Below are 14,707 nucleotides of genomic sequence, written 5' to 3'. Positions count from 1 at the left end.
TATAACTACACCTTGAAAACTAAAAAAATAAATAAACTTGAACTGAAATGTAGGATCTAAATCTAAATGTACTCAATGAAAACCAGACCCCGTCAAAAGTGAGTATAGGTCTGGACCGTGTATGGTCAGTCTGTGAATTTGTGGCTAAATTGTTATACAAATAGTCAGTGGTCATGTCTTTAATGTTAAATCCGGCGGTACATGTCTACCAGGTCCGTCGAGGACACTAGGGGACGCATTGCTCCACTCAACTGGCCGTTCAAGCGGTGATGTACCCTATCGTTGAATACACCTAATTGGTCCATGGTTTTCTGCTTGCCGTTTCCAACAGGAAACAATCGAGCAGCCTGCTCGTAAACTTTCTGTTATTCCGTCTAAACAATCCACTAAAATCTACTTCTGAAAACAGAAATAGACGATGGCACTGCTGCATGTCGTTTTCATTTTAGAACTAGATCGCCTTGTCGCCTTGGTCCAAGTTTTGCGCGTGTCACACTGGATGGGCTCTTTTGCATAAAGGATTGTTCCCGCCTTTTCATTTTGAAAGAGAAAATGGCCAATGAGGAAACGCCAACACTCGGTCAACTAATTGTGTAACTTCATCACTCAGTCAATCAGTGACGGACTTTTGTGTTTGTAGGGCTGGCCCTCTGCGGTCCAGCCAAAAATGTAAAAATATAATAATCCTGTTTGGGGCCACCCTGATTTTGCAATCTCTATAACGCCTCTCTGTAATTCCTCAAAAGAAACTATATGCATATCGAATGAATACTTGTTTCTTAATATTTAAAAAGCTTACCATCTTGCTGTTTGTAGCGATGGGAGATCAAAACATTAGTGGGCTTCTCCATCCCCAAATTGAGAAATTCCACCGTCTGTTTGCCGAACTTGTGAATCTTGAAGACCTCATGTTTCAGTCCAGTTCCGTAGATGTAGTCTTCAAATATATCGATTCTGTACGGTTGGGAAATTCCTGCAAATCCAGCAGAGAAAGCAGAAAACATCTCGTAACATTTTCAGAACGCTTGCAGCCTTGGGATAATGAAAGTTTGTGTCCTGAGGCGGATGCAAGAAAGCAAGCAGTGTGGACAGATCGTTCTCAACACACATTGTTTTGAAGGTGAGACACATCAGCAGTGCTATCATTGCAATTACTTGATAAAAAGTTGAGGAAAAAGTGCAGCATGACTAATGTGTGTGTTTAAAAGAAAAAGTCGTGCATCGTTTTCCTGTTGTTTTCTTTACCGTGTCTGTCACTGATCGTCACCAGGGGGTCCGAGCCATCCAATCTCATGCTACCTATCTGCGAGAGCTCAGGATCTGCCCAGTACAACCGCTGGTTGAAATAATCAATAGCCAGCCCTGTGGGAGGATGAAGGAAAGAGATGTATTTACTTGACAAATTACACAGGGATCATCATGCATTCCCACAATGCAGGAGACCTCCAGGTCAGAATAGTTATGTGTATGTAGCAGATTAACAGGGTGTGGAGACAGGGTTGATCTTGTTTCATATCTCCCTCCGGTTGTTTGCATTCGACATCCGTTTCCCTTGTGTCAAAATAACAGAGTAGATCCACCACATTACAATTTCAAATCAGTGACTCACTTTCACTTTTTTCCCAAAAGTCTGACTGGATAATTGAGCACCTGGCTGGGGTGTTTAAATAGGTTTGCGTTTTTCCACAGATGATGAATTCCTCTTTCTGTGACCGAGACACAGCATGGGTCTCTTGAATTAAAGGAGGCCAAAGCAGCTCTTCAAAACTAGATCAGCACTAAGTGCCTCCCTATAGACGCACCAACAAATCCAAGTGGCTGTAGAATAGTCCGTACTTTTACATTTTAAAGCATTGACTTTAAAGCTGTGACTGAACTGGCTGCACAATATATAATATACATCTAAACATGTGAATATTCACCATGGTTACACATTAGTATATGGGTCATGACATACTCCATATACTGGGGAACCTGATGACATTTGTTCCTGTGGGTATCTATCTGGCACTAAGCATCTAATGTCATTAATAAGATATACAATTACAAAGCAGGTTACATCTTTCTGTGGCATTCCTTTGGTTGAAAGTGTGAACTTGCTCTTGTGGATGTAGTATTAGCTAATTAGGTTGTCAGCCAATTCATTATCTTACAGTGCATTATATATTCACTGGCTTTTTATGAATTACACAGACATGCGCGCGGTACATCAAATGTGTCACAGACGTTGCCATGGTTTCATTACTTCCTCTTCGGTGCTTGTAATGGAATAACGTCTTGGCTGTAAATAACAATGTCTGTTCTATTATATATGTGAATTGTTCCTATGTGCACAGATGAAGAATTTCAATATATGTGGGCAACAACATTGTAAAATTTAGAGGAGTTTTTCAAAAACAGTTCAACAAAGTTTTAAAGAGGACCTATTGTGCTTATTTTCAGGTGCATACTTGTATTTTGGGTTTATACCAGAACATGTTTACATGCTTTAATGTTCAAAAAATACTTTCTTTTTCTCATACCGGCTGTTTTCACCCTCTGTCTGAAACGCTCTAACCCTGATGAAGAATTGACGCATTAGTGGGTGTTATCCATGTCTTAATAAAGGGTTTTTAATTCACAATAAGAGTGCCTCAGATGTTTTCCTGACGGACATCCTATACCAAGGACTTCCTATCAAAGTAAGCTGTACAGTCACTGTTTTTTTATTGTTATTTGACTACTTTGAGCACACAGTGAAATTGACTCTCTGCATTTAACCCATCCTAGTATTAGGAGCAGTGGGCAGCTACTAAATATAACCAGTGCCTTGCTCAAGGGCACCCCGAAAGTGCGCAGGAGGTGAACTGAACAGTTCACAGTCTGTACTTGTCGGGGGACTTCAACCGGTGGCCTTTCGGTTCCCAAGCCAAGTCCCTACATGGACTGAGCTGTGCAGCACTCCCCATTTTTCTTCATTCTGTCTTATTTACGTCAATTTACAGAGTGTGAAAATTAGGATAGGTGATCAATCATACATATGAACACATGGGACTGGACATGTGTTCATATGAACACATGGAGTGCTGCATGTGCAGCTGCCCAATAATGAAAGTACCCTGAAGAGTTTTGATGACTAGCAGCATCATGTAGCAATGTTTTTGTGGGCATGTCCCCGTTTTGTTTGTTTCTCATGAACTTACACAAGGACGCGTATGCATGCACACAAGCCTTTGATAACGCCATACACGTCCCTGCCAACGATTTCACACTATTCCACTGATTGACGGCAGCTGGCAGTAAAACACCAAGAAACATTGCAATGTGCCAGCAAAGGCAGAGAAGAAGAAGACCACTGCCAGTGGATGTAAACATGAATTTTAACAATTTAGAAATATTCCAAAAATCTGCTTCGTGAAATATTTTATGTAAAAAGGAAATGTATTCAACATGAGGATTGAGCCTCAAAGACGCACACAACGAGCGATGAGGAACACTGAATGTTAATGCTACTTTGTTTGTTTCCATGAAAACTCCACAGGGTACCTTAAAGATAGCAAAGTAACAAGAGGAGAGAAATATATAGCAATGTAAATAATTTATGAACTTCAAAAAGAAATATCTACCGGTGGGTCTCCTGAGGTTTTTCTCCAGGAGCATTCTGCGTAAGGAGCCGTCCATGGCTGATTCCTCTATATGAGAGTGATCACCTATTACGCTCCAGTACATCATCCTGCAAAAGAAAAAGAGAAATGCTGTACCTCCCTGACATCATCTTCTTGTAAAATATCATAATGCAGTGAAATATACCTTTGTACCTATATGGCCAAATAAATGAATACATATAACATTTGTAAAGCCTGATAATGTCCAATTGTGTCACAGCTATAGCAACGCATTTGGTGTTTCTCAGTACAGATTCTTATAAATCCTTCCGTCCTTGGTGATGATGTAATACTATCTAACAGACTAATGTGAGTGCAAAGTCATGTTCTTACATCTCTACTTGTCAACCAATGAAGTATGTGATGGTGATGCGGCTGATGAGAGCATTGGGAAAGATTCATTGTGAGAGTGATGTATCACAATCGCCTGTGGGTGTTGTTGTTGGAGGGCACCTTTGATGGAGCTGGTGTGAGTAACATTAAGCCATGTAATGGGTTACTGATAAAGCTACTACCACTGCGGCTGAGTAATTAATAAAATGCTTACAATTTCGATGGACATTAAGCAAAGGGGAACTGATTACATTGTCACAAGTAACGCTGCTTTCCAAAGGTATAGAAAATTATTTCACGGACAAAAAGTCAGGGTTCCCGTGCATTTTTACCAATGAATTTTAAAAACTTTTCCATAATATTTTACCCCATTTCCATGACTTGATTAGGTTCTTACTCATGGTCTTGGTCCCTTTAGCATGGCTGACCAGAGCTGCTTCCCCCATGTTGCCAATGTTGAACCTTTTTGGTGCGGAGCCTACATCCAGCACGGTTACGGTCTGCCTCTCTCTTGAGCCATGTATTATATTTGTTGTTCGAAAGCCATACATTATTAAACACACACTTCCAGGGCATTTGCAGAAAAGCAAACTGCTAACGCTTGCTAACTTTCATCTGAAGACAGCTTAGAAATCCCCACCGCCAACTAGCTGCATACATCAATGTGCATCATGTAATACTAGTGACATTTCAAAGGTCACGCATTGCAGCAATAGATTTTGTTATTTTATTTTCTACAGCTTTTATTGTCTTTTTTGTTTATTAGAGCAGCTGAAGAATGACAAGAAAGAGCGGTAGAGAGAGGGGATGACATGCAGCTAAGGGCCGAGGGTCGGAATTGAACCCGGGCCGCTGCCAATCTATCTACAAACCTATACTACAACAAAACTTTTCCAAAACAGTCTGTTCATTCTAAACACGTTCCCAGCCTGAAAATCAGTTTATCTAATTTCATAACTTTTCCAGGAATTTGATGATCTGGGGAACCTTGAAAAGTGAAAAAGGTCCATATCTCAATGTTTTTGTCAATCATTGATTTAGCATCTCATAGCTATCTTGATGGCCAAGGCTGCACGTCCTGTAGCTGATACAATCCTCATCTCTGCAGGGCACAAGTCTTGATAGATGTCAGTAGGAAAAGAGAAGAGCTATGAGCACAACTTACCCTCTGGCTGGGTTGACAGCGATGGCGTACGGCTCTCCCGCTATGTCAGTGATCAAGCGGGTGCAATTTGGTCCCTTAAGTTGCCCCACATTTATGGAATATCGTAATTTAGTCCAATGAGCCGTGTAATAGCTGAACCAATGCATCCGAGAGTGATCCGTCCAATAGATGTTGCCTGTGATCCAGTCAGCAGAAATATCTCTGGGTCGACGGAAGTCTGAGCACTGCAACCAATAACAGACAAGTCAGGTGTCTCATAAAAGTCATAGCAAGGAGACATTTGATATGGTGCAGTCTGCTGTATGAAACAACTTAAAGGGACTGTATGTAAGTTGTTACAGGTATAAACATGTTTTAAATCGTTTTTTATTGCCAATGTGTGAACAGGTTGTAACCTAACCTAAAAAATTAAACCCTCCACGACTTTCTGGGTTTCGTCTATCAGCCTGTAGACTACTTTTAATGTGAAGAATACGGGCTGGTTTGTCCGGAAAAATCCAACGGATGTGACGTCATGCACGCTCACAAGTGCCTTTACTCTCTTCAGCTCTGCTATAGGGCCATCAGTGTGCAACAATAGCTAACGTTTAGTTAGAATGGAGTCCGCTAAGGCCAACAAACAACCAGCCCCCACAACAACTCAGACTCCAACACAAACTCCACATCTAGTGAAGCCCGTCTTTCATAACAGGAATGTGCCAGACGTAAGGGGGAAACTATGATCAACATTGTCCGGTCTTTCGATTCATGGAGGGACCTTTGTTTGGTTTTGGGTATCAAAACGAACCCAGAGTTGGAAAAATTCCTATTGGACAGGTAAACTAACATTACTGCCAAGCATGTGAAATACTGTATATGGTGATATTGTGGTTTTAGCTGTCAATCACATTCGGTCACTGTTTTGACTGATGCTCGAGCACAAACGCGAAGAACAGGACGCTGACAGTCGTTGATGTAACGGCCACATGTGTCACTGTTAACAAGCAATTTCTGATTCTTACATAGAGCCCCTTTAAATCATGTCTGTTAGTCATTTCAATCACCTTACTTTGAATTGACAGACAACATGACCAATTGACCAGTCAAAGCATTTTTTTGCTTAATGCTAATAATATCTGTGGTAAGAGGACATGCCTTTTTTATTCTCTCCATATTTTCTCAAACACTGAGTTGAGAAAATATGCACCAGACATTAAAATATTGCTCTGATGTTTGAAAAAAAAAAGTCAGATATGTCAGGTCAGATATACTTACAATGTTTCTGACATTTGTTTTAGTTTGACTTCTTTCTAGATTGTCTTTGTAAAAAATCCCCCCAGGGTTAAACTGGGTAGCCCAGATAAACTTTTGGTGGTGAAACAGAGCATCCATCCCGATAATGCGGGCATTGTCCTCGATGTGAGTGAGCAGTTTGTGTCCGTGGCTCTGGTTAAATGGATACACAAAACTTCGGATTTCAGTATCATTAGCAATGTAGAGCACTCGGTCCTCTGGTCCTGCCCGGTGAGTTATTAATATGTAGAGAAAGAAAACAAAAGGAAATTGGATGAATTCCATTTTTGGGTATCGGACAACAGTTTAAGCACAAATACAATTTAACATTGTACAATGAGGTTATATATCACAGAGTACACCAAAGGATGTTTGATATTAAACTTTAGGATCCTACCTTTTGCTATGCAGTTGCCATTGATCTCCTTATAATTGCGGTCACATGTGCACTTGAAGGATCCTTTAGTGTTTGTGCAGTAATGCGGACATGTGTCAAACTGTAGGCATTCATTTATCTCTGGAAAAAAGAAGAAAGACTGATTTAATAAGGAACTGGTTGCTTTAAACTTTGAGAGATGATGGGTAATAAATGACATATACATTCCAGTATGAACCCTTTTTCAGGTTTCTCCATTATAAGTGGCGCCCTCGACACTTTAGTAAAGAGGAAAATGATATGCGGTAAATAACACTCGCTCTTTGCATCCAGGTAATAACTACCAGATAAAAAGTCATCAGACTGGGAAACAAGAGACGGGTCAAAGAGTTGAATAAATAATCAAAGCTATCATGTCTTAAGACTAGAATGACTGAAAGCAATATCATTCATCTGGAATTTAAAGGATCAGTGAAGGTAGACGTAAGTGGGAGAGGAGATCAAAATTGTACATATATTTTATTGTATTACAGTATTCCTAGTATTTTTCTGTTACCAGATCATCATATCATGTAGTTTCTCCAAATAACATGGTAGACTGCCAGTTTATTGTGGTGAAATTAGAGGCCTTAATCTGCAGAAGTCTAGTTTTCTCTCAGAGCTCTTGAATTACAATACGTTGAAAGGTTATTATGGATTTTCTGCCCAATGATGCCTAAAATATTCTGCATACTGAAGGTTTAACCTGGCTGATCTAAGGAAAATAAATTGTTAACCTAACAGTCCAGTACAAAAGGTTATAGTGACTGAACTAGTAATAGCTGCACAGTTTACTGTTACAACGGGGTAAAAAGACTGAAAGTGATCATACATTACCTTCACATTGGCCTGTCTGTTGGTTCCTCTTGAAGCCAGGTTTGCACTGGCATACCGCATTAACATTTGTTTGGTTGCAAATCGCATCCTCTCCACATGGATTTGTTTTTTTCCCACACACATCTCCGCTGGAAACTACAAATAAAGACAGGACTTTGATTGCACATCAGTCCTCTGTGTCTTAGACACCTGCTGTGTCTTTCTTTTGATGTGCAAAAGCCGAGAGGGCAGCATCTTCTTTCATATATCGCACAGCACAAACACGGGCATGCATACATACGGTTTATTACCATAAATAACACAACGTTACATTTAAAATGAAAAGGCTGCCGAGTTTCTTGATAACATCACTGTGACATTCGGACTCTTTTCATCTCTTCTGAACGTGTCTTTCATCTGTTTGCTCGAGTCAACTCGCTGGCGCTGTACTTACGGGCCTTGCAGTCCTGCTCGTCCGAGCCGCCATCGCCGCAGTCGCTGAAGAGGTCGCACTGCAGCTGGATGGGGACGCAGCGTTGGTTACTGCAGGTGAACTCTGTCTTCCCACAAGGCCGAGGTCTTCCGGCCACCACCTCTACTTTAGTACACACAGTGACAGCAGATTAGACAACACAACATAACCCCATGTTTAGACTGCAAGCAGCATGTCAGACGCGACACTGAAGCGACTGTCTATACCGGCTACGTCTTGTCCACGAATTTCAAAGCATCAAGCAGCAAAAGAGCAATCAAACTTGTGCAGTTTTCCTGTGATATTGGGGAGTATTATTACTATTTTTCGATCAACACTGATGCATATGATTCATATGCAACTGGTTGTAGCTTTCTCTGAGCCCAAGCAAGACCTAAACTCATTATTTTGACCAATAGATGAAGATCTCACACTAAACATTGAATGTCCTCCCGCAGCGGATAAAGTTTGAGTTTGAAAAAAACTTGAAAGAAAACGTTATTTGTATGCAACTTTCAAAACGGAATCAATAAGCAAACAGCAATAAATGAGAAAACAATGATAAATGATCATTGATAAATGATTTAATAATCACAATGATAAAATAATGAAAAACCCCTGAAATATGTAGTAAATTGTAGTAATGAGGTAATGTAGTAGTGTTTATTGATCATCAACCTTGCCTTATGCTTGTATTATAGAAAAAAAAATAGGCTTGAAGTCTAAATAAACGCTTCAGGACACGGTTACACCCATAAGAAGCAGCTGAGACGCGAGTCTGCACGGAGCCGGTGGAGACGTATGCATAGATTAACATGAGAGCGTGTTTGCTGCATCACATGCACAAGTGAAAAATGTAGCTGATACGCTTGCGGTCTAGACACTCACGCAGTACCAAATAGTCAAGTGTAAATATGCTGCTTTCAGTTTGAAAAGATATTTTAGTATAAGAAGAAAGTTCTAAAATGTGCACCAATGGGGACAATTATGTACCTGTCCTATTACTTTCACTTTCACTTCACTGTAAATGAAAATCAATGTGATGTTCTAAGGTCCCAGATTACCTTGGTTACTTGCTGCAAAGCAAATTATTTTGTTAACAATACTAAAGGATTTACACTATCACACAAATATTTATCCTAAAAAAAATGTTGAGTTACTTCATATTTCGAAGCAAACTATAACCAGAAAAGAATGAGAGCTTGACATCCACCCCGAGCACAACCGAGAGAAGGAATGGAAAATGAAGCGATAGAGGGGTAGATGGAGGGAAGGAACGGAGAGATTAAGGTGAGATTGAAGGGATGGATGGAAGGACGAAGCACACAATGGTGAGAGGTAATGGAGTGAGGTACGAGATGGATGGACGTATCAATGGAATCAGAGAGGAAGATGAATTGAGGACAGAGGGAATGAAAGAGTGAAAGATGAGAGAAGTGATTTGTCCCTTCCTTTCCTGTCTGCCCGGTGTGATCGTTCACACCGGGCTCGTGTTGGTGTCAGGAGACTGCAAAAGGGCCGGCAGCTGCTGTGCCTTCGGGCATATCAGAGAAAATACAAAGCTGTTTTCAACACAAAAAACTAAACAATGTTAAGTACACCAAATGGTTTACAATGGAGCCTGTAAATCTCTCATTTATACGCAGTGGCCGTTACACCCTCTGCCTTCCATTTGTAAGCAAATCATCACCCTGCAGCATATGCAGCCAAATATTGGTATAAAAATAAATGTTTAATCCAAAATCTGAATGCAAGATATTCCTTTCTATAATTTCAAACTGTGCAGAATTGCATAATTGCATGACATAAATATATACGGTACATTCAGTACTTGGCTTAAGTCAGTTCAAGGTCAAGAATCTCCATTAGAAATCAGGCCTAACCTTTGACCCCATTTAACATATCATCAGAAAACCTGCTGGGCATGCTAACATTTATCAACCTGGTCAGTGTTATTAAATACCAAAGGATGCCACATGGGCATGAGAACCCAGGAATGTAATGTTAATGGACCAGCTTTTGTTGCTTCGAACAATGGCTCCTAACCTGAAGGTTAGGGCCCCGTAAGAGGGTCATAACATAAATCTGAGTGATTAATAGAGGTGGGGGAGAAAATAGATACCGATATTTTGCGTGGCAATATTGTATCGATACACAAATGTCAAGTATCGATCTTTTATTATATAAACAATTAACCTCTTAACAATCCGACAGCCCACTGGAGAAGTTAGCTAAATTTTGGTGAGGAAAAACTGGCATGGTCATTTTCAAAGGTTGTGTATAGAAGGTAACCTGCAAATTGCGAAATCTGATCTGAGATCTGCAAAAAATTGCAAAAACTCTCGCGAGACTTGCTGCCCGATGACCTATCCTAAAGTTAACTATTCGAGATCAATGTCTATATTTCTAAAGTCAATGTCTAATCTAACCTTAACCATCTCGCGAGATTTTCCCCAACTTGCGGGTTCCCTTCTAGACACTACCATTTTCAAAGGGGTCTCTTGACGTCTCACCTCAAGATGAAGATGACATGAACTCATTAGATAAAACAGATGTTGACAAACTGCATAATTTGCAGTTGAAAAAAGGTAATAAATTGCAATATATCTTATCGCAATACTCAGCATATCACAAAATGTTTAAAATCGCAATAAGATCTTATTGTGACTTAGGTATCGTGATAATATCCTATCCCGGGGCCTCTGGTGAAAAGAATGTTTAAAATAAATAAAGTAATGTGAGTTAAACAAGCTGAAAATCTCTCCTTCATTCTGAAATTCAAGGCAAAATGTGATGAGGGGTCGTAAGTAAACACTGCTTCTTTTCAGGGGTCACATGCTAAAAAAGCTGGGAGCCACTGGTTTAGAGGACAGTTTGGAGTTCAGTATTACGTTTTGTATGTCATTTCCAATCTCCATTAAAAACCAACAGTGGTCATGGGGTTGCCAAGTTGTGTCCCAGCCCCAATTAATGTTTTAAGCTTTTCTATCTGCACCTCTGTGGGTCAAGGACACGTTATAGTGCATCAGGGGAGCACAGTTATCAAATAATTGAGGTAGACTTCTGCACTCTATTTAATAAACTGACCATAACTTTAATTGGATTTTCACCTAAAAATTTGCCATGTGCAGATTTTATATCAGATCTCAATTGGTGCATTTTGTGCTCACCACACTCTTCTTCATCCGAGTTGTCGCCGCAGTCATCCACTTTGTTGCAGACTTGATCCGTGCGCAGACACACGTGATCGTTTCTGCAACGGAACGGCCTCGTAGGAGGGCAGGGGAGTTTTGCTGGAGATGAAAAGATACGAAAAGTTAATGGATATGTCCTTCAAATAAAAAAAAAAAAAAAAACTGTGTGCAATCTTGTATGAAAAAACAATGAAATGTTCCCTTTTGGAAAATAGAAACATAGTGGTTTATAAAATATGCATCAGCTGTCTTCAAAAGGAAAAAACCTTGTGAGTGACACTTTGAACCCACCACACATGTCTGTGTCTTCGTCAGAGTTATCGCCACAATCGTCCTTGCCGTCACACACCCACGTGTGGAGTTTGCATAACGTGTTGTTGCAAATAAATTCATCAGCCCGGCAGAAGAAAGCACCTGTAATTACACAAAGAAGTCCTCAAGACTTTTAACACTGGGTAGAAAAAAGCACATTCAAGGTCGGAGAAGAAAACTCAAAAACTGTCTATGACAAGATTACAACGACAGATCATCTAACATAATGATCCAGACAGCCCTGCTTCACAAAATCTGAATCTATTCATCTCATCTCAAATCTTTTAATCTCATTGTATTTAAAATCCCTACTTCTGCCACACACTTACCTGTCGTACATTATTCTCTGTTGCTCTTTATATGCAATGCTTTGAAATGGTTCACATGACTTATCTGTTCAATGATAATACTCAACACAGTCTCACGGCAGTTCGTGAAATAGTCACGTAATTTAATCTATTTGATTCTTGTACATGGACAGATTCAGATTCACATTTAGACAACTTTATTTATCCTAAGAAGGGCAATTCACTTTGCAGCTTTACCCAGTCCATACACAGAGGCATGGTATTATGCCAGATCAACCTACATGGGTCAATACAATGAACAACGAGCAGCAATAAATAAAATAAACCATTTTGTTATAGTTCATATAGACTAAGCCAAATTCTTTTTCCTTTTCTTCGTGACGCTCAGCACGACTTTCAACAACGGATTTTTCGTATATATTTTCCTATGAATGCCCAGCAACATGTGACACACGTGTCAATTTCCGCTCCAGTCTTTTCAAAATAAAACAATTTAGTTAGACTTAGGAAAAGATTGACTTGGTTAGGTTCACGCAACAAAACTACATAGTTAGGTTTAGGAAAAGATCGCCTTGGTTAGGTTCACGCAACAAAACTACTTAGTTAGGTTTAGGAAAAGATCGTTGTTTGTGTTAAAATAACTCCGTTAGTGGTGTAACTTACTTGTATGGAAATTACGTAACAAATAAATCAAGTTAACTTCTGGTTTCACACGGGACACGAACACTGTTCTCCTGGGCTATCCAACCTGACCTTCTTCCTACGTGGCGTTCGCCACTCTTACTCTTACACCCTTATACTTACCGGTTCACAATTACGTGGATTACATACAAATTGATTTCCTGCTGACCATCATGAAAACAATTGGGAAATTTGTGTCTATGTATACGCATCAATACATTAAATTTCGTGACTATTTCACAAACTGCTTTGCAACTGGGCTGTAATATCTGCAGTGTAAAGATTTGAGCTACCATATGAGAGTCATTTCTTTTACCTTCAGGGATGAAAAACCCAAATCTCAGTCTTCACAAACACAAACACATTAAGACACTCATGTGAGGTCACACTCACCCTGGCTGCAGTTCTCCTCGTCGCTGTGGTCCATGCAGTCCAACACGTCATCGCAGCGCCAGCGCCGAGGGATGCAGTGGGCACGGTTCAGACAGAGAAACTCATCTTCTCTGCACTCCTTCACACAGCCGACCTGTCAGCAAAGAGACACAGCGCGAATCATCACGACTGTCCATTCTAGTGATGTTGTCAGCTGCAATCACAGGAAAAAGCAAAACAAATAATCTTTTGTGCTTTTTTTTTTTTGAATCATGTGAAGCTGCACTGACCTCATCTGAGCCATCCAGACAGTTGTCATGTCCATCACACCGCAGGCTGGCTGACACACACCCTCCGCTGGCACACACGTACTCGTTCAGCGAACATGACGGGGCTACTGGAGAAGGGCGAAACATATCCGTCAACAAGCCGCCTTTTTCTCAACTAGAAATCACTCAGGTGAGAGCTTTTCACTTTCTTGTTCTATGAACAAGTGGAAGCTGATGCTGACTGAAAATGTGGTTTCTTGGGGAGAAATTGTTGGAACTTGTCACTAAATACAGTTTATCCTTCAGGTCACAGAGCTCATACTACTTTCTGCTGAACAAAGTGCTCCACAGTACTTGGCCAGTAATGAACAGCGGAACTCAACGGAGCAAATCAGAAGAACTGAGTCCATTTCTACTCATAAAATCATCTCATATTGTATTGCAGACGTTTTTTTAACATCTGCAATTAGCATGGAAGTACAGTACAGAGATAAAATTGAGAACGTTTCTGAAAATTGCTGGCATATTAAAAAACTCTTACTTTTTAATGCATACTGCACAGTATCTTAAGGACAGGATGTACTGTATACTGACCATGAGTTAATGTGGTATGATAATAAGGCCAATGTTAAAAACATAATGGATTTATGCCAATAAAATAAGGGCTATTTTCTTTTAAATTACTATTCTAACATTGAAAAGGAAACATTTGCTACTATTGACATTTACAAAACCTTTTCTTTCACCAATAGCAGAATAATTACTGAACTATATGAACTCCACTCTTACAGAAAAGAAAGCACAAGGTTAAGAGCAGCCCATGTTCTGTGTGCCACTGTATGTGTCATTAGTACTTCCTACGACTCCTTTACAAACTAGAGGACATGTGTTTTGAACCTGTTTCCTGGCAGTTTTTCTCATCTTCCCCCATCTTGCAGTCTTCTTGGCCGTCACACAGCCACTTGAGCGAGATGCAGAGGTTGTTGTGACACCGAAACTGGTCTTCTGCACAGCGTTCCTCGCAGCCTTTCTGTAAACGGATAATACAGAAATAACTTTATGGTAGAAAATCAGATTATTATACAGTGCATGTAGACTGTCAATCCGTGAAATATCACTGAAAGTACCACTGATGATGTAACCGTGGTTAAGCGCTATCCTCAAGGCAGCAGGGGTTCACTGTTCACTGACTTACTGTAGGACTCCAGGGCTTGAAACAGGTTGAACAGGTGAAGAGGCCCTCGTGCTTTCACTGATGTCTTTTAAAGTTAAATCGCTTTAGGACCTTGGCCAGTAGCCTCTCAGAGAATGTATTATTTATTATGCACTTTCCTATCCACTCACAAAATATCAAGGAGTTGAAGTTCATGACATGTTGGGTTTAGTTCGACTACCATCAAATGCTGTGACATTATTCTTCCTAATATACAGACTTCTAGTATATAGATAAAGAC

The 14,707-nt window shown here is 40.1% G+C and overlaps 1 protein-coding gene across 3 annotated transcripts in view; it reads right to left on the bottom strand.

Moving 5' to 3' along the window:
• lrp1bb (low density lipoprotein receptor-related protein 1Bb) overlaps positions 1 to 14,707 on the bottom strand; it is a 314,579-nt gene that overhangs the window by 22,974 nt on the left and 276,898 nt on the right. For 2 of the 3 annotated variants that reach the window (XM_037789698.1, XM_037789696.1), the window contains exons 68-80: positions 14,151 to 14,283; positions 13,275 to 13,381; positions 13,006 to 13,138; positions 11,603 to 11,725; positions 11,288 to 11,410; positions 8,100 to 8,243; positions 7,667 to 7,801; positions 6,812 to 6,931; positions 6,397 to 6,638; positions 5,143 to 5,366; positions 3,606 to 3,712; positions 1,246 to 1,362; positions 800 to 973 (exon numbers count right to left, since the gene is read on the bottom strand). In XM_037789698.1, the coding sequence (XP_037645626.1) occupies positions 800 to 973; positions 1,246 to 1,362; positions 3,606 to 3,712; positions 5,143 to 5,366; positions 6,397 to 6,638; positions 6,812 to 6,931; positions 7,667 to 7,801; positions 8,100 to 8,243; positions 11,288 to 11,410; positions 11,603 to 11,725; positions 13,006 to 13,138; positions 13,275 to 13,381; positions 14,151 to 14,283 (1,882 nt within the window). The remainder of the gene's footprint in view (positions 1 to 799; positions 974 to 1,245; positions 1,363 to 3,605; positions 3,713 to 5,142; positions 5,367 to 6,396; positions 6,639 to 6,811; positions 6,932 to 7,666; positions 7,802 to 8,099; positions 8,244 to 11,287; positions 11,411 to 11,602; positions 11,726 to 13,005; positions 13,139 to 13,274; positions 13,382 to 14,150; positions 14,284 to 14,707) is intronic. The other variant, XM_037789697.1, reaches the window with a different exon arrangement.

The sequence above is a fragment of the Sebastes umbrosus genome, chromosome 13 (genome assembly GCF_015220745.1).
Source record: "Sebastes umbrosus isolate fSebUmb1 chromosome 13, fSebUmb1.pri, whole genome shotgun sequence".
In the NCBI taxonomy this organism is placed as follows: domain Eukaryota; kingdom Metazoa; phylum Chordata; class Actinopteri; order Perciformes; family Sebastidae; genus Sebastes; species Sebastes umbrosus.
The sequence above is the reverse complement of the archived record's forward strand: the minus strand, read 5'-3'. Positions and strand labels throughout refer to the sequence as shown.